The sequence below is a fragment of the Ambystoma mexicanum genome, chromosome 4q (assembly GCF_040938575.1).
Source record: "Ambystoma mexicanum isolate Mex_15411 chromosome 4q, UKY_AmexF1_1, whole genome shotgun sequence".
Classification (NCBI taxonomy): Eukaryota; Metazoa; Chordata; class Amphibia; order Caudata; family Ambystomatidae; genus Ambystoma; species Ambystoma mexicanum.
Window position 1 is genome coordinate 139,168,356 of NC_090928.1, and position 19,784 is coordinate 139,188,139.

At 43.8% G+C, this 19,784-nt stretch overlaps 1 protein-coding gene across 9 annotated transcripts in view; it reads left to right on the top strand.

The window, feature by feature from the left end:
- EYA4 (EYA transcriptional coactivator and phosphatase 4) overlaps positions 1-19,784 on the top strand; it is an 818,352-nt gene that overhangs the window by 737,728 nt on the left and 60,840 nt on the right. For all 9 annotated transcript variants that reach the window (XM_069607662.1, XM_069607666.1, XM_069607661.1 and 6 more), the window contains 2 exons: positions 2,704-2,840; positions 6,900-6,983. In XM_069607662.1, coding sequence (XP_069463763.1) covers positions 2,704-2,840; positions 6,900-6,983 — 221 coding nt within the window. The remainder of the gene's footprint in view (positions 1-2,703; positions 2,841-6,899; positions 6,984-19,784) is intronic.

The following is a 19,784-nucleotide window of genomic DNA, read 5'->3' on the forward strand; positions in this document are numbered from 1 at the left end:
TATATATAACTATCGAGGGACTCCCAGTCAAGCAAGTTGATAGGTTTGATTATTTAGGCAATAGAACTTAAAGCAGTGGCAGCTGATCTGCTCAGGTGGAGAAATCAACAATAAATCTTGATAGAAAAATAATTGCCGCTCTAAAAGTGGCCCATGCACATGGCAATGGTGCCCTATCGCCTGCACTGCAGATTTAGAATATGAAGGCCAGAGCCGCAGCAGTTTATGGGGCCAAAATCTGGGTTCACGTCAAAACTGCAACATTGCAGATAGTGGAGAATAAATTCCTATAAAAAGGCCACTCTTCTCCCCAGTAGTACATGAAACATGGCCATACGGGTAGAATCAGCCCAAAACAGTATCTCGGATGTGATGGCTAACTGCCCGATATTGTACTGGGTACACCTTTGGACTTCCCCAGATTTGATGAAATATAGAGGAGCATTATCGGACCTCCTGTCTCAGAATGGAGGGAAGGATATTTCTTGATGTAGGCATGTCAAAGCAGGATTAGCCTCTATGGATCTAACGCATTTATGAGCCAACTCCAAGTTAAAAAATGGCCACACTAAGAAACAAGTTCAGGCCACATTTGCAACAAAGATGAAGGGCAAAATAGATACTTCCTTAGTTCTTCACAAGCCATTGAACACCAAGGCTTCAAACCAGTTTTTGGTCTAGAGAGGTATGTGGATGTCATCACACCATCTTTTGCACGTTCTCTGTCCATAAGGCATAAAGTCACTCCCTTGCCCCTGGCCTCGCAGTTATATACCTGGCATATGGCAGAGTCTGAGCATTTCCACGTGTTTGCTGCAGAGCTAGAGAACGTAGAACACTTTCTTTTTCTTTGTCCATATTACAACTGTTCTAGGAGATGTTACCTGGAACCCAACTTGTTAAAAGATATTAGCTCCCTGGGCAGGGGAGCCAGCCAATCAGGTGGCTAGGAACGCAGGCTGACACTACCAGTGAAAGCCTGCGTTCTATGCCGCCTGACGGCCTGCTCCCCTGCCATCAATCTCCCCCCCCCACCGATGCCCCCGCTTTCTTTGAATCCCTCCCCCCAATTTCACTTAACTGTGGTGACGAGTCCCTCTGCTGCTGCTCCCAACCCCGCTCTGGCCGCCATGGAAATGCAAGAGGGCTCCATACGAAACTCTGCCTTCCTATTCCATGGTGGCCATGTTGGCACAGTATTTTCCGTCTGTTCACGGAAAGAAAATACTTTACATTAAAAAAAAAAAAAGCACCCGAGTAGCATGCTACACTGGTGCTAATGGTGATCTGCCCCTCGGTGGCTGGGCCCACCCTCTGGGTAACAAACCGCCACCGTCGTTAAGGGACCCTCCCTTCGCGCCGGCCCTTAACTTGGGCGGGGGGCTGTTACCCACAGGGTGGGCTCGCCACCTCGGGGCATATCGCCTCAATATTAGACATATGACAGATGCATTAACACTGTTTAAATTGTCCACAGATGAGCTGACCATGTTTGCCTTCTCAAAGTACATCCATCGTGCATGGCTACTTGGAAGAAGCCAACTTTCCATGTACACAATATATCATGGAGAATGGCGGCAATGCTGCAATTAAACGTGCAATACATTTAGTATATTTTTACGTCATGGTCTAAGCTCTTCCTGTGGCACGCTTTTGCACTGCATGCCGTTAATGAAGTTGTAATGGAATTTGGCTCTTTGCTTAGTCACATTACACTGTTCCTATAAATATCAAATTTTATTATGCCAGGATTTGAAACAATGATACGCACCCATGCACTTTATTCAATGTTTTGTGCTCTTTAGATGGCGTGTCTTTGCATGGTAAGCTGTTACTGAATTTTAATGTTATCGGGTTGTTTCATGCTATATCACACTGGGTTTTGTTTATACCTGCGGATTAATCCGAAATAAACATTTCAAATTTTTACTGCACAAGCGATGCATTAACATTTGTGATTTTTCAGAGCTGTGTCAAAGTCCCAAGAAGTCAGTAGGGTGGCATGTGGCTCACCTTTATAATGCTCTGGAATCATTGCTCCATGGATTTCAGTCCCAAGCAAAATCGTATTTTGACCAAGCTGATCTTTGTAACATTTGTTTTTCAAGCTTGCCACTGGCACACTTCTTCAATAAATGTTTAATATGTCCCCTGTTTTTCGAAATCTGATGGAGATGGACATCAGGATAACCCCTAGCCCTTCTATCATTTACTTTTTCTTTTGGTTCATTTCCATGATCCCTGAATATGCTCTCGGCCAAAAATAGTCCGTAACCAGAAGGCTGCATATCTGGAATCAAGTGTGAAGTGCAGAGAGTGGATGTAATTGGGGGGGGGGGCAGGGAAATGGCTGCATAGTAGAATTGTGTGTGTTGGTGATAGTGCTTCACAATTTATAAGCTGTATACAAGAGTTCATGTTCAGCATTGGCTTGCGCAAGTTTCCTAGTAGTCGGTAGTATGAAGCATCATAAGGAGGAGTGTTACTGCAATTCAAGTGTTGTTACTATGCAGTTTCTGGTATTGTCTATAGAATTATTTTATTTATTTATTGCATTTGTTACACGCCCAAACCCGCCCAAACCCAAGGGTATCACAGCATAAATTGTCCCAAATATTGTCGGAAATGGAACCAGCTTATGAATGCTCTTCTCTGGTTCATTTCATTCAAGCATTGACATTTTAATACTTGTTGCCTCTTCAGGAGAGTTCGATACGGTGCAGAGTCCTTCAACCCCTATCAAGGATCTCGATGACAGGACGTGTAGGACCTCGGGATCAAAATCTCGAGGAAGGGGTAGAAAGAATAATCCGTCACCGCCACCGGACAGCGACCTGGAGGTATGCTTTATTTTATTTGCGTAGAAACAAAACGGTAACGTGCTCCACAAGGCTGTTGGAAATCAACGAAGCAACAGCACGAGATAAAATGCTGACATCAACAAAAACATTTATTTAACCTACAAAGATTCGACCTGAAAGTTCAAAAAATATGTGAAAAAAATCTTAGGTAAACTGAAAATAATGCATCGCTCAGGTGCAGAATAGGAAACCCGATCTCCCCACACTTGTGTGTAGGGTCAGCACATATATGCTGTACACCCCTCTTCGTACATAGTGTTGAAAGGTTTTCCAGAACATGGGCCTTTTTTCTAAACATCTTGCAGTAGTCCTGCGTCTTTATTCCCAGCAGAGGAGTTTCTCTCTTGATAGTTCCAGACTTGCATTGGCTCCCCTTGCATTGGCTCCCCTGCTTGGTTGAGAGGCTCCACTGGGAAGTTCTGCAAAGCAGAAGGGATTCTCCAGATCACGGAAGTGCAAAGATTGGAAAACTGGTCTAGTGAACATTATAATGGATGGATTGCACTGAAACGACTTATGGGGCATACAACTGGAACCCAAAGCGCTTCAGTTCTATGATCTTTTTATAAGAGTAATATAATTATTGCACTGCAACTGAATAATACATTGAGTGTAACTGCAGCGGGTGGTTGTGTCAAGATGGACCCTATGCTCAGAGTGTCCAGTAAAACAGCCAATTAAGTTACACAACCATACTGCGCATATACAAAGGATGTCAAACAAAGCAATATTTAATAAGAATAACACAGCCGACGTGTGTTTCGAGCATAGGTCTTTTTCCAGGTTGTACTGCGTTCCTTAACTTAACCCCAGTTACGGGTAATTGAAGTAAGCTGAATTATGTGAATGATTGCACCGCCAGTGCGGAAAAACGGAACTCTTATCTCTTGTCGGTAGCCAAACAACTCCTCTCTGGTGCAGTGTGCTTGTGTCATTGTTTAATTGGCTGTTGCACTCAAACGTGTTGGGCTCCAAAATGAATTACATTATTAAAGGTGTTCTTGGATGCAAGGGTTTCCAGTGCAATGCTTTTGGTCCACTGATTATTAAATTCCTGACATGCTGTTAGGGAGAATTCTCTCTTTAGGCTGAATTTCCTAACCTAGTGAGTCCCCCAGCAGCTTTGCTGGATTTCTGGAGTTTGTTTTTTTCTCCTGCCAAGAGTGAGACTCTTTTTCTCCCACTCTTGGACATGATTTATGGTGTTCCTTTGACTTTTAATGTGTTATGGGCTATGGGGTCCTTTACTCCATAGGGTCTCATGTGTTTTTACTATGTGTTTTACACAGCACCCTCCGTGCAGTACCACAGGGGTGTCATAGTGACACCCCACCATAGACTCCATACCCTGGGACTGACTACTGTCTCCCAGGGCATATAAAGTCACCATTGGCTTTGCTAGTCCCAAATTATCAACAGAAACCAGTACAAACCATCATATTGTGGACGAACTGGTCGGGGCAATTCGATTGCCCCGGGGTCTGTTAGTCGAGGGGGCACGTCTCCGTCCCCCCTGATCGAGTTCTGGCTGGTGGCAGTGGATACTACTTTTTATATTCGACCGCAAATATTTCCTTATGGGATTTTCCCATTGTTCGAGGCTACCAACTTTAATTATTTAATTCTCATAGCCTCGAACATACCGCTGGTTTATTTAATTAATATTAATTCGCCGGTTGGTATTTTTTGCCAGGACTCGATTCAAAAATGGCATTTGTGTTCTCTTCTGTGACTCCAACCCAAGTCGAGCCCTTTGTTCCCCTTTTGGCAGGCTTCTCCAGAGAAGCCTCCAAAAGTGGTGCCACTCTGTCTGGGTACCACAGGGGGTGTGGGAGGGGGTTTAGGCACCCTGGACTGAGTTACCTTGGTAACTCAAGTCGCACTCTTGTGTGATTGGCCCAAGTGGTGAACCGGCCGGCTCACCACTTAGCATGTTTGATTGACAGCTAGGCTGAGTGAATGGGGGTATGCTGCATAAAAGCAGGGCTTTGGGGACTGGAACTTCAGAAGTCGCCACAGGACCTGAGAATCTGACGAGGGAGAAGGTGAGCCGACCTACCACGACGACACCACCGGTGGAGCCCTGCGGAACCGACTCACCACTTCCCGACGACAGAGAAGATCTCCCGGCTGGAGAGGCTTCTTCCCCTGACTGGTGGGCACAGCCATTTTACCTTCTTCTCTTCGCATCCCAGACCGGTTTGTGGTCGAATTGCCTGTGCCAAGCACCCCGGCAGCCGGATAGCCACTTACCACTGGACCGCGAATCAACGGACCGCTCCTTGTACCTGAGAAACTCTGCGGCTGGTTTCTTCCCTGGCAGTGCAACGGACTCCTGTCTTCCTCCCCGACGAGATCCTCTCTTCCCCCGGACGAAGCACCGACTTGCATCCACTGCCAGGAACAACTGCCCCCGCTGGAGTATTCTCACCACTTTAAGGTACCGTGTCCGCCATGCCTCCCTTTCTAAAGATTGCTACAAGGTAATAATAACCCCTTAACCTTCTGGACTGGGCTGGCCGTCTTGACCCTCTAACTGGTCCCTTTCTTTGGTCCAACCCCTTTTTGAACCGTTACAAGACTTTTGTGCACTGCAACCGTGTGACCTTGGACACATTTCGTTTTGATCCTCTTAAAGCAGATCCGGCCTACTGATTCTGAATTCACGGTGTTACTATGCCTTCCTCTCTTGTTGTGTTCGTGAAAAAAGTGTTGGGATCTGTTTCAATTTATTCTCTGCTTTTCTCTCCCTTTTTAAAACAAATTATTAGAGTGCCATCTACGTTAAGCGCTCACCGCTGTCTGAAAATAAGTGGGGCTTTACTTAAGACTTGTCGAATATTCTTTTAAGGGAGTGTATATCTTTTAGTGACCGTGTTTTTGAATTGCTTACGATTAGTGCCTGTGTGTTTTTCTAGATGTGGTTTTAAATAAATAATTATATCTCTTTTACACCAAGCCCTGGTCAGTGTTTACTTGTTCTATTGTGTTCTCTTGACCTATTGTGAATACTCTGTATACTGCCTAACTCTTCTTGAGGGAAGTCTGACTGCTCAGCCACAGCTACCAAGTGAATCTGTGTGGTACAGACTGCTACCAAGTGGGTTTACTGCCAAAAACCTGTAGTCCGAAATCTTTTGCAGTGGTCCCAGAGGGAACTGCACAGGTTTCTGCCTAACACATGCATTCAGCCATGATGAAACTTATCGTCTCTTTAATGATTTGTCCAAAACACAGTAATTGTGGCCTCTCTAGTGACTGCATGGTCTCCCAGCAATGGAGCCAATTGTCCCAGCTATTGTCTCAAATTCCACCGGCACCCCAGCCTAAGCAATACGAATGAATAATATTTTTTACTATGCTTTTAAGAATGGAATAAACTCTATAGAAAGACACTGTAAAGTGGGAACATGTTACGCAGAATCCTATGTAAACTGGTATCCAGTCATATTATCGTTGTTTATTAACTCAAATTAAAAAAAAATAGAATATATATATATATATATTTATATATATTTTACATCTAAAGTAGTGTATTGTTAGCAAAGAGAATGGCTGACAGTGTTGATTATGATAAACAGTATGTTAAGATTGTGTTTCTCCGAGACTCTATTCAGAGTGTTGCATGCCTGAGCCAATGGATCACACTTTTCTAGAAATAAGCAAAACTAGCATTTGCCCTCGGCTAACCCTATATGGAAATGCCATTGATGTTCGGGAAGAATGAGCATGCTCCAGGCCTGGGACTTACAAAGAATGGAAAGCAATCGAGCATGGAGTTTAATGTTTATAGCCCAGCGCGAGATCTGCTCGATGAAGCACAGCTCTGCAGGCATCTCTTTAACTTGCTAGACCTTCATCTTGATCAGGTCGTGTAGAAACTGGAGTTTTGGCTTGGTTAACCGCCGCCCTAGCAGGCATATTTATTTGTTGGTTTCAAATGAGAACCTTGTGGATCACCATTGCACTTCAGACAGAAGCATGATAGTTTCAAATGTTACAGATGATGTTCTGACATGTTAATTTCTTTTGTTTCAGCGAGTATTTGTTTGGGATTTAGACGAAACAATCATCATTTTCCATTCGTTACTCACTGGATCTTATGCACAGAAATATGGCAAGGTAGGACACTTTTAGTGGAAAGTATATTTGCAGTTTTAAAGGATCTTGTGCTCGATGTAATTTCTTTTCTGGTATAAAATTGCATCTTTTGCTATTTCTTAAAATGTGAGTGCCAGATGTCACACTATGTAAGTTAACTGAAGGTCTCGTACTCACATCTAATGCCTTCACCAATTTTGTAAGTGATATGAAGTTCCATACGGATATAGTGAGCACTCCAAATAATATTGGGAGGTGAACAGTCGGTTCCATGTCATTTCATTGTGGGATTTTTTTTGCTGTTTTTTTACCACAGATTTCTTTCCAAAAAATCTCTACACATTTTTTGTTTTGGGGGGGGGAGAATCCCCTCCCAATACACCCATCCCCTTTAATATTTTATATATTCCCGAACACCCACACCGAATTTATATATTTTTCTAACCCCCTCAAAAAAAATCCAATGAGTTTTCTGCGGCAAAACATTTGCGGTAAAAAACATGAAAAAACATCCCACGATGAAAGGACGTTGTACCGAACAGTCATTTAAGCCATTATCATGTGTTCCATATGCTCTAGCCTATTAACACGGGCACCAAGCCACTACCATCCAGTACGGCCCTCCGTATGCATGATTATGGCCGTTCGCATCTCTTATTTCTTTTTAAAATGAGATAATGTACTTACTTACATGGGGTCATGGCAGATCAGAGAATGTAGAGCTGGGATATGCAGGGAAGTAGAGTTCCTTTCTTGTGAAGTCCCTTTTCTTTGCTGATGACCAGAAAGTCCTCAATGAAGAAAAGGGACTGTGTGGGGGGGAGGCGGTACTTTGCGGCTCAGAACAGCTGCGTAAGGTCTGTTTTTTATTGCAAATTCTATGGAGCCCTTACCACCCGCATCCGAATACAGCCAGCGTTCTGAGCTTTCTCATTAGCTTGTGCCCCCCCATCAGCGTGCTAATAAAATGTGACTCTCCTGAAAAACCTTAAATCATCACATTTCCTTGAGCCATGTAAATTATAATCTTTTGATTTACAAGCACAACCCCTTTCTGTCTTGGCTGGAGAACTACGCATTGTCATGTCCTATAGCACTCCTGCATAGGATCCCAGTAGGTGTGTGTTAGTTCCCACATAGTCTGTTCTCTCTGTCGACAGAACGTTTGTGAGAAAGTAGTCTTTCCTCACTGCCACAAGCTAAGTCTGCCATTTCTCAGAACTTAGTCAGTCAACTGGGGAATACTCTGGTCTAAATTTCATAATTTACATTTTGTGTAAACCAACTCCTAAAGGGGCTTGCTTCTAGGGAAAAATGAAGAGCCCTTTTTGTCCATCCGCTTCCAAAGCTTGTACCCTGACCTTCCTTTTGCACATAGCATATATGAACTCTGCGTTCCAGGGTGGGCTTGGGTGATAACAGCCTGCTAGCTACAAGGGCTACAGTGAGGGCTTAGAACCATTACCGCCCATGTCCATCCCAGAATATGGGTTTCATTTTCTAGGGTGCTGAGTGTTCTTTTTTTGGGAGAACATATTTTCTTTGTTGGGGAGTATGCCGTGGTGTAGTTATCTATCAAAGGGAAGAACAGCTCAAGGGAAGGTGGCCGCCATGATGACACAAGTGGGGCACAGGTGCCAGTCCCTTCTCGATTACCATGGCGCACCAGGTTGTTGGAGCAGAAGTTGGAAAGCAGGTCCAGCAGCAAATTTGGGGGAGGAGCCGGAGTCGTGTGCAAACAGGCAGTTGCGAGAAGGGGCGGAAAATAGCAGCAAGGAGACCAGCACGTGGGTGAGCAGCGATTAGCCCTCTTGGAACACCTGTGTATAATAGGGGATTCAGCCCAGCGTTCCAAGCTACTAACCGGTTTCCCCCGGCCTTGGATGTTAATGCAGAATAATGAGCAGAAAAGTATGCAGTTGTCTTTTAGTGAAACTGAGGCAGGCAAGCCCTTTTCACAGCATTCCATTCCTTAAGGCTTACGCTCATTGTAAATAATTTACATCTGTCTAGTGAAGACCAAACTAGCTGATGCTCATTAGGACCAGGCCTTACATCTGCATTCACCTGAAGGAGAGCCTAAGGCACAGTAGCTTAGCAAATAATGATTTGTGTAAACTGCTATTGCCAGCCAGAAAATGAAGTGGGAATAATTCAGAAAGGGCTATCTGTTTCTTTTCACATTGTTTTTGGTTTCATATTTTTAAAAGGGCAGGTGCTTTGTGTTAAAATATATTGTATGTTTTATTTGAAAAGAGAAACAACACTTTAATAATACGAAGAAACAATAGGACGTTTGGAATGGAGTTCCAACATGTTCCTTGCATTTTGCTGATCAAATGTCTTCTTGTATCAAACATGAACTAATCAACAACCTGTGAAAGGTTGAAGCCCCAGAAGTGGGCCCCAGTTGAATTTTCTTAAGCGGAAAATGCACAATCCTCACAAAATGACCTATTTGTACATGGTGGTGTTACAAATAGCACAACACGATGTACACCTAATGGTCCTAGAATATTATATAGTTTAATATTAGCAATTGTAGGTATTTTGGGAGCATTATGTATCAACTGGTGCCAATTCCACACCCATTGTCCAGGTTTAGATGTGCTTGTTATTAGCGATGTAAATTGTCTTGTTGAATTGGACACTTGAGGCCCAGTCCCTTTTCAAAATTTCTGGTCATGGTCTGTGAGCTAGAGGACCAAAGCTGTGCTATAATTACCTTATCTACTAAAAATTGTAGTACCTAGAAAGAGACGATCAGTATTATGGTCTACATAAAACAATTAGCTCCATAGGGGACTCTCAGTGGGGGAGCCCCTCAGAGCAGAGACAGAGGTTGGCAGAGAAATCAAGGGTTGACCATGAATTTGAAACGAATGGAGAACCAATGCATCAAGACATTGGTGAAAATCAGAGGGAGGGAAGGCAGACCATGAATGAGTTTAGTAGGCTTTATTTGTAAAATAATAGGTGCCTGGGCCCTCCATTGCTCTAAGTTGTCCCACATTGAATACAAGAACACTGAATGCTTAGGACTCAAGACAATTCAGTACCTGATTGATTAAATAACATGGGTCTGTGTAACTAGGGAAAACACAGGGAACGTTCCCTCTATTTTATTTCTCAGTGTGCAGCTATGCGTTTGCGCATACTCTTCTGGGACAACTACTGCATTTTAAATCCATTTCTAACTATATTGTCTAAACAGAAATAGATTTGACCCCAATTAAGAGACAGTACTACACCAATCCAATACTTGAAAATGAATGTGGTACAGTATTCCAAAATGTTATTATTCCACAGCTGGAAAAAAGGATGTTTTGCACCCATCAGGAGCGTTCTGATTTACATCATAAACCGCTGCTTTGCAAGGGGCAGGCCAGAATGTTGTAGCTGCTTTGTGTAGCAGAAGAAGCATGGCAAACAAAACTTCCAGAAGTGCCAGTGCACACTCCATGATTCAAATGAAGTCCCAGGACTGAGCACCTGACATCCCTGCCATGAATTATGCATTGCTTACAAAAGTGTAACACGCCTACTTTTCTATTGAAACCCTGTTTCGCTGTCTCACACTCACACTTTCAGTACCATTGGGGGAGCCCTCTCACTGCCCCCGGGCTCCCCAGCACTTAAGGGTCTGTATCTGCAACCCTACAGTCCCTTCTCTCTACACATATGAACCACCCACTGGCTGCACTTGTGAGTTAACTGCACTTCTCCCCCCTTTCCTCTTCCCCGCACTTGGGCAGACTGAATGACACAAGGCCTAGTAAGATCATTAATTTGTTCTCTCTTTGTTTCCCCCTCCTTGTCTTGTCACGCCTAGAAACACTTGTGTACAGGCGTGTTATAAATGCCACATCATGTATATCGTATATCATTACTCCCTTTTTAAAATCTTTCCTGCCCCCTACTTTACTTGAATTGCTGCATGTATATGCGCATGCCTGAACTGAAAAGGTACGGTGGATAGGCAATAACTTGTTTTGGAGGTTGGTTTGGGGATTTGCACACACACTACTGTAAGGGATCAAGACTAAGACTCAGGCACACTAACACGTTTCAGTACGAAATGGGACCTTTATTGTCAAAATAATAAGGTGTTAGGGAGAATTTGCATTTTGCTGCTAAATTCCTCCCACCTTAGAGAACCTCTTTTGCTGGACTTTAGGAATTTTTAATTTTAATCCGGAGTGAGTGAGACTTTTTCTCACTGTCTCATGTATTTTGACCTGATTTGGATTTTGGGTTTCCTTAGTTTTTGTAGTTTGACAAACTCCATAGGCATCGTATTTTTGTATGGTAACACACAGCAACTTCAGTGCAGTGTCACAGGTAAATCCTTTAGATTTCTCATAAGGTTTATACCTTTTCTTGTGTGAACTACTGTTCCCAAGATTAGTAAAGTGAAATTGACTTTACTTATCTTTTCTCTTTGTAGGTCCAGCACTCACCATCTGATTCGAAGTGCTGGGGGATTACCTAGTAGCCCCTTATCCTACATCACCTGTAACATTTTTTGTTCCTCTCACTACCTTCAATGGCTGGTGGCAGTGGTTTAATTTTCCTACCATTGTGCTGTAGAGGAGGAGTCAAGTACCCACACCAAAAGCTCTGCCCCCATGTTATCTATATGTTGGGAACCGGAAATTGTGACCCGTGCAGTACCAGTGAGAATGCCTGTACCACAGAGAATATTGGAAATGAGGTATCCATTGAGAAAACCCTATATGCATTCACAAAGAAATAATGGCCATTTGGACAAAGTGAAAATTGAAAATGAGTGAAAAAGAAGAATGGTGATGTCATGCGGAACAGAGCTAATGTGCCCAGAAAAGATGAGAGGTAAAAGAACATAGACATTCTATAAAATCTGAAGAGGAGATGGTAAAGATGAACAACATTTCGGGCTCAAGATGAAGATGCTCATGCCACAGAAACGTTGAAGAAAATGCTAAATCAGTTTACACTTGTACAGATGCAGTAACGCAAGTAGACATAGTGATCTTAAGGCTGGCTACGTAGTGAATAGTTGCGGCAGTGCGCCAATGTATAATACATAGGAATGTATTGAACCTGGATATTCCACAATGCACTTCAAGCAAGGCTTGAAACCCCATGATTGGAAAGGTTTTTTCAGTGTGGCGCAGTTGGAAAATAACTAAAGGCGATGGAGGAATACAAGAAAAGCTTGGCTGGTCCAGCACCAAGAAGTCGAGGCCACTGTAGTTATATGAATGTGAGAAAGAAACAAACCTCTGTTTGAGGTGACATGGAAAAACACTGAAGGCGTCGAGTTCATTTAATAATACTAAACGCTGCAAAGGGCTTGAAAATGTGGGATCTAGTCACATGGTCAGATCAATATAGATATTGGGTCGAGCTACACCAAAACCAAGAAGATACTCCCTTTTTATTCTCAGGAACAGAGAGTTTCTGCAAGGCCAAGTGCAAAGCCTTAATTGACTGGCAGACTGCAAGAGTGATAGATGTTGGGCTAATTGGGTGGGGAGGCATGATCACGCCGACCCTCCCTGCACCTGGGATGGTAGCCTGCATGCTGCTAGCATGTGGAATATTCCAGAAGGGTACGAGGGTGCCAAACCAATTGTAGAGGGCCACATATTAAAGAGCCCTGTAGTTTGTATAACCAATAATGTTGAGTATTAGTGTGGCACGGATGATGACTTGCACTTGGGATGGGCTTAGTTGCCCACCTGACAATAGAGACCCAATCACATCTCTGTCAGTATGGAACATATACTTAGATGTTCCCTGTAAGCCTATCACATCCCCAAGTAGGTTTTTGTAGTTTGCCACGTAGTGTGACGTCACTAATGATGAGTTTTGACTATAAAAGTAATGTTTTTGTGATATGCACTGAGAGAAATCGAGCGAACGTCTGTTGTAACTCCCTGTTTTAGACAATTGCAAATAAAACAGACCAGGTTTTGCAACTTCCTGAGTCGGTTTGATTATTGATGTTTGAGTAACTTCTGCATCCCCATCTATTTCTAAGTATTGCTACCTCATCTTAAAGGGCCCTAGGTCTAAGGTCTCGGTGCTTCTCTACCGCAGGCTGAATCCTCAGCTGCAGTACAGCACCCATGGATGACCATTTTGTCAAAATGGCCCTGGTCTTCTTGTTTCACCATTTTCTGTTTGTGAGGTCTTTCTTGGGTTTTACTTTGTGCGTTGAGGCTGAGTTGAGACCTTTGTTCATTTTTCCTTTGGCAAGCTTCAGCCCTGAAGCCTGCCTTTGGCTCCAGTGTGTCTGGAAAGGCAGGATGTGAGGGAGGTTCCCGAAACTCCCCTGTCCTTTGTATCTTGGTATGTCTGAATGCAACCAGTCCTGATTGGCTGGTTGCCTGTCCATTCAAGACAGCCACCCTGCCGTGTGATTGACAGCGGAGGCTGTGCATTAATGGGAGAAACTTGCTTAAAAGGCGAGGATTTTAGGACTAGAGTCGGAGTCGACCACTGGGAGAAACACCCGACGAAGAAACCATGAATCCATTTTGAAACCATGAATCAATTGCTGAATCCATCCGGAAGCGACGACTTCTTCCCTTGGGTTAGTGGGACCAACTAACCCTGAGACGAACTCCACTGGAACATCTTCCCTGATTGGGTCTACTTCTTCGCTGCTGCAAGAACCGAGTCGAGAATCCGTATTCGAGGGAAACGTCTGAAATCCTGCCAGAAGCTCCAGGTGTCCCCTACGGACCCTCCAGAAGCAGGACGGCCAGAGTCGACTCACCAGAGTGCAGGACCCAAGGAGTGAAGGAAGCCCAACCGGTATCTGAGATCCGCAGTGGTGCTGTTTACCGAGCACTGAAACCGCAAAGTGCTGCTGACCTGAAAAGAGCCCGTAGCTGCTGAAGACCTCCAAATTGCCGCCGCAAGCGCCTCCCTCCCTCTTATCCCCATGAACCCAGGGTCTGCACCGCTGTAGCAGGACAGAATCCAGCTGGACTACTCTTCAAATCAGAGGTACTGTTTAGACTTTGGGTACTTACCTCATTATCTTTTGAGCTGTGCTTTTCTCAGTTGAGACTTGCACTGGCTTACCCTTAGAGTTCATCCCAACTCTGCTTTTCACAGGCTTTATGGCTTCTGACCCTACAAGTGATTTCTACAAAACTATCTAACTTTGTGCAAGACTTTTATTAGCTAAGAAGTGCCTCTTCTCCGTAGACTGTGCTCCAATTGACTTTTGCTGTCCTGGCTCCCTGCATACTCTTCTAGTCCATTGACTTTGATATTTCTGTCCCTCATAAATTGTAATTTGTTTTAAACTGTTATTGCTGGGAAAGGCTTGTCTAGACTTCATTTGAAGATTTAAGTATACTCACATGCCCTGAGAACCTGTTTAACCTTTTTCCTTCCTTTTAACCTCTCCTTTCTGCAACCTTAATCTGCAAAGTATAACTGGTGATATACAAATGCCATCACTGTCCTTACAGGAAGTCTGTAATAAGCATATCCAAAGAGTATCCACTAACTTGTGCTGATTCTGGAAAAGTATTTTAAAGTATATTTGATTGTTACATATCTTGCCCTTTTTAAATAACGCTTATTTAAAAATTGATTTTAAATAAATAGCTATTTACAACTGAAACCTTGAGTGTAAGTGTTACTTGGTTACATGTATTCGCGAATTTCATTGCTACAGCTCTACAGCTCACATTGACCCCTCTTGAGATAGGCCTGGCTGCTCAGTCACACTACCAACTTGTGTAGTACAGACCTATACCAAAAGGTGGGTTACCTAATACCAAGCAGATAGTATTGTGCAGTCTCACACAGTGTTACTACATCAATGCTTACCTTACAGATGGGTTGGGGAAATCCTACCTGTCCCTATGTCTTAGAGGTTTACCTGCCTCAATGGAGGGGTGTACCTGCCTCAACAAAACAAATGGACATCAAAGAGTGTCCTCCGTCCTGTGTCCAAAACCCTAAACTGACACTTAGATACTAAACCTAAAACAATGTGTACAGGGGGATTTCTGTAAGCTATGCACTTGTAGCTTCCTTTCAGAATTCCAAACATAAGGGTCTAAGGTGCTGAAAACAAAAAGGAATTAAAGTACCATGTTTCTTTTGGTCTTTCACTGTCTGTCCAGTACTTCTGGAAAAAAGTCAAGCAATGTTCCACTGTTTCAAAGGGCTCTCCCCTCGTGCCTCCTTTTTTATTCAATATTTCACTTCACAGTTTGAAGGGGGATGACTCCGCGCTTGAGCTTCTCCACTTATTATGCTTACACAGTTTTAAGGAAAATAACTCTTTCCTTTTGTTCTTTCTGTTTTTCACCATCAAATATATTCCAAGGGGAATAAGTCTTCCCTTGAGTCTCTTTTAAACACAGTTTCCTTGAATCTTCAGTTTATCTCAATGTACCTTAAAGGGGTATGGTTCTTCCCTTTTCTTTTGACTGTTCCTCTTTTTACCCCCCGATGTACTCTCGTGCCAGGGTATTGCGACTTTATCGCTGATGCTTAAAAGGGTTTATGGGTCTTCGCTTTTGTATTCGTTCTTACTGTTCCATGGTTTCAGGTTTACTTCTCTTCACACTCCTAATTTACTCTTCTGCCAAAATATCACAGTTCAGTTTCTTGGGTGCAGGTCCAAGACTTGCACAGTGCCCTGCCAGGGCTTTTCTGTTCTCTGCTCACTTTTTCTTTCATCCAAGAAATATTGCTTTTCTAGTATTGGGTCACGGACCCTTTCTCAGTAAAGTTCTTAATAGGTATCAAATCCTCCTTTCAAATATTGGGTCACCGACCCTTTCTCAACACTGTTTATATTTGTATCAATCTCTTTCCAACTATGGCGTCACCAACCCTTTCTCAACATTGTATTTGTATCAATCTCACGTTCCAAAGTTTGGGCCCGACCCTTTTGTAACATTGTTTGTATTTGTATCAGTTTTTTTTAACTACTTTAATTGGGCTTTCCCACAGTGTTAATGATATGCAACACTCACCGTCAAGCGGTAACTCACTCGCTCTCCCGGGGCTTAACGGCAGCTCTGGTGTTCCTCGAGTCCTTACGTCATCTTCTCCTTCGCTTCACTGACTGGGGGTGGGTCCCGTTGGCTGTTGGACTCCCGTTTTATCTTCCTTTGCTTCTATCGGCTCCAGCTGCCTATAGCAATAAAGCAGTGAGCTTCTCTTGGCCCAGTCTCTCTTCTGGCCCTTCTCGTCAGCCTCCATGCTGCCTTCCACAGTGTGCTTACCTCCAGTGTTCCAACCAGCATCCTCACAAGCTGCATTATACTGCTGTCTCTGCCTCACACTCGAATTCTGTTCAGCTGTGTGTGTTTTAAACTTCCTGGTATTAAATTAGAACGCACTGTTTGCTTACCACTTCTAGTCATCCTCATTGTTCCACCATGTCTCTACCTCGTCTCAGTACCAAGTGTTGGACTTATTTTCTGTTCTGTTCGTCAGGTGAATTACAGCTATATGCAGCAGCAATATTTAAACTGTGACATGCAGGTTCGTCCGTTTGAAAAAAACATTGTCCAAGAAGCACTGTAAGGTCCAAGGTGCTAAAACCAGTTGCAACATTTCGTTGTGCTTGGCTTTGATTTCCAATTGTCTTGGGAGCTCTGTGTTAATGTCCTTGAGTTTTGAAGAGTGGTGATTGGTTTAGGTTATCTTGTTTAGTATGAGCGGAAAAATAGTTGTCATAGTTAGCCAAGCTTTAATAGACCATCGCTAAGCTAGAACCTTATTCAGAGTGATGTTTGTCTGTAATGTAGTGTTTTATATGTATTAGCTTTTCTTATCAAGTGGCAAACGTGGTGGTGGAACTGCTTCCCATTTATGCGTTTTTGTCTTTACATCATTCTGGCAATACAGAACATTTTTGACAACACCATTCATTTGAGGAGGTGTTTTGTTTTTGGGCAATTTCTAACTCCCTAAATATTTAGTGTGCCTCAACTTTTGTACAATCATGTTTTTCACTATTAGAACCCAGTCGGGATGGAGGGAGGGTGGCTGTTTCTCAGCCAATGAGAAGGCTCGGAATGGGGGAATTGCCAGCAGTAATCCTCCCACCCCTGCTCCAAGCCTCCTCAAGGCTGCCATCTTCCCCCTGCCGGGGAACAAGGTGAGTGTGATCCCCCTCTCCCCTCCCCCCCTCATCCACAGAATTCCCTCCCCACCCCACATCCCCACTTACCTTCTTTGAAGTCTATTTTGGAAGAGGACGCGCTGGCAACACTTATGTCCCCATTTCGTCTGCTCCCGATATGTGACAGGCCATCATGGAAAGGAAGATGGGACTACACGTAGTCCCTTCTTCCTTTCGATGATGGCCATTTTTTTTTTTTTAATGGGCGCTATGGAATGGAAAGGGAAAACTAACTTCATTTTTCCTTCCCCGGCAGCCTTTTCTTTGTACATTTGTTTTTGTACATATTTGTTTCTGTTCCGAAACACTCAAAATGCTTTTAATACCCTGGTTTTATGGTCCAGGGTACTAATAGCAATAAGCACCTCGCGGGGGGGGGGGCGGTATTACCACTTCAGGTAATGTCCCAGGGCCTTCATGAAGCCCCTTGCTTTCGTTCGGGCCTATAACCATGGGCCCCGGGGCATTACCTGAAATGGTAATGCCCCCCCCCCCGGTCGGGTGCATTGCTTAATTATAAATATGTTTTAATGACATTATGTGGAAGGTGATGATAGAGTAAGGACACCTGTGGAAGGCCATTGTTCAATCAGGTGGCTGGAACAGCCAGAGAAAGTATACATTCTCTGCCTGTTGTGCCAGCCACCCGAGGCCCTTCCCTGGGTGGCACAATTTAAAAAATAATTTTATGTGGGTATGCAACAGAGAGCCTCTGCCTGCTGCCTCCCAAGCCCACAAACCCACAAACAAAACCTCTCCCTCCCTCCATACGTACCTGGGGGAGTGGAGGTTTGAGCTCCAGTCCGCCACACCTCCCGTTCCCCTCCTGCTCTGGCTGCCGCAAGTGAAAATGGAAAAGGGACCTTAGCCCTTTTCCTTATGGTGGTGGGGTTCTTTTTTAAAATTTCCTCCCACCCCTAATTAACTGCACAAGCAGCACGACTCTACCGATGGGAAAGAAAAAAAGCCATTTGCACCCCGGATGAACCCTGGGGTGCGAATGGCTTTCACACCATGGCAGAGGGGTGGACATGGCTGCTAACAGCCCACAGCCCTCGCCAAGGCTTCCATGGCTCAGGCTGGCAAGCTGTTACCGGCCATGTCTGCCCTCCTGCCGGGGTGTGAAAGCCATAACGTAACACGTTCTAGAAAGTGATATCACAATGTGGAAGTGAACATTTGGTGTTGAGGTTACTCGGGTAGATGTGTTACTTATGTGTATCCTTTGGACAAGACATGATCCCTTCTGGAAAGAAGGGATATGCTGAATGACAATTGACTGCATCATCAACAGGAAAAATTATCTGGGACTGCGATGATATAATGGGTGCAAAATGTTTTTGGTAGCGTTAAGAGTCTCATACAGGCCTTTTGGGGCAGACTTGTTTCTCCGGGCCAGAATCACTGTTGATATACTTTAAAGCCTTAATTACCAAGTTAGTTTTTATTACTGACCAGCTCTGTGCTAGGAAGATGTGCCAATGTCTCCACACCCGAGTCAGGCTCTGACTGCATGGGGTTGATCAGGGTTAAGCAGGACCATCAAGGAGGGTTGATCCGGACCAGTCAGATGCTCATTATTGCCACTACCACTGGCTGGCAGTGTGCTGGGTGGTTGCCCAGCAGCTGGAGCCTTACCTGCTCCACTGTCCTGGTTCTCACACCTAGATGCCATTTGTTTCAGACATTGATCAGACCAAGTCGAAATGTCTCATTTAATTTTCTTTTCTTTATAAAGAGAAATGTTACAAGCACAAGTAGGAAAAAGGGAGTGGCTTTAAATAATTGTGCCATTCGCAACCTAGAAAGGTTTCTGTGCTGAGACCGCCTCTTCATCAACCAATCTTATTTCAAGCACTATTGTAAGAGGAAAAACCGAGGGCATGAACGATCAAGTTAAAGGGCTGCTTGGCACTGTGATCCCCAAAATTCTCATTCACTTGGGGCCTTCCCACGTAGGGTAACCATTTATTTTGGCATTCTTCTGTTCCTTCAGTAATCGATTGAGCAACCCTTTTTCTGTACCAGACTTTTAGGAAGTCATGGTGTTTTCAAGTGATAGCCAGTAGACTAGTTAACCTCATGCAAAAAAGGTGATTGGTCCCCATTTCTGTCCTCGTATTAAATGGTTTGTGGACCTGGGCAGTTGCTAGGCTCGTTTATTGATCCCCTCTTAGCAAGACTCATTGTAATAATAAACCTAATTTTTAAGCCAGCTTAATTCTAGATTTTAGTTTTAGGTACCTACTATTCCGTCATTCCTTAACACGTTTGTTTTCAATAATTTTGCAAGCACAGCAGAACAAATCTAAACTGACAACTACTAAACCACCATCCTGTTCAGTGAAATATAGGCCACGTACCCTGAAATCAAAATTATGTGCCAGTCTCTACGCTATTTCCTAAGGTATTAATTCACTTTTGCTTCTCAGCCTCCTCTACTGTGCTCTGTGCTTGCAGTCATGGTCTTTAATTTCCTGTAACTGATGCCATAATGACTTGTGCCATGTTCTTTACTTCATGCTCTTAATTGACAGGATGTCCCTCTAAGAGTTCCCTCTCGAGTGAGGATGTTAGCAACAGCATACTTTATAAAATGTGGACAACCACTCCACAGTTCACTGGGTGGTGACTTATTAAACACCATTAGTGATTTGTTACTTGTTTCG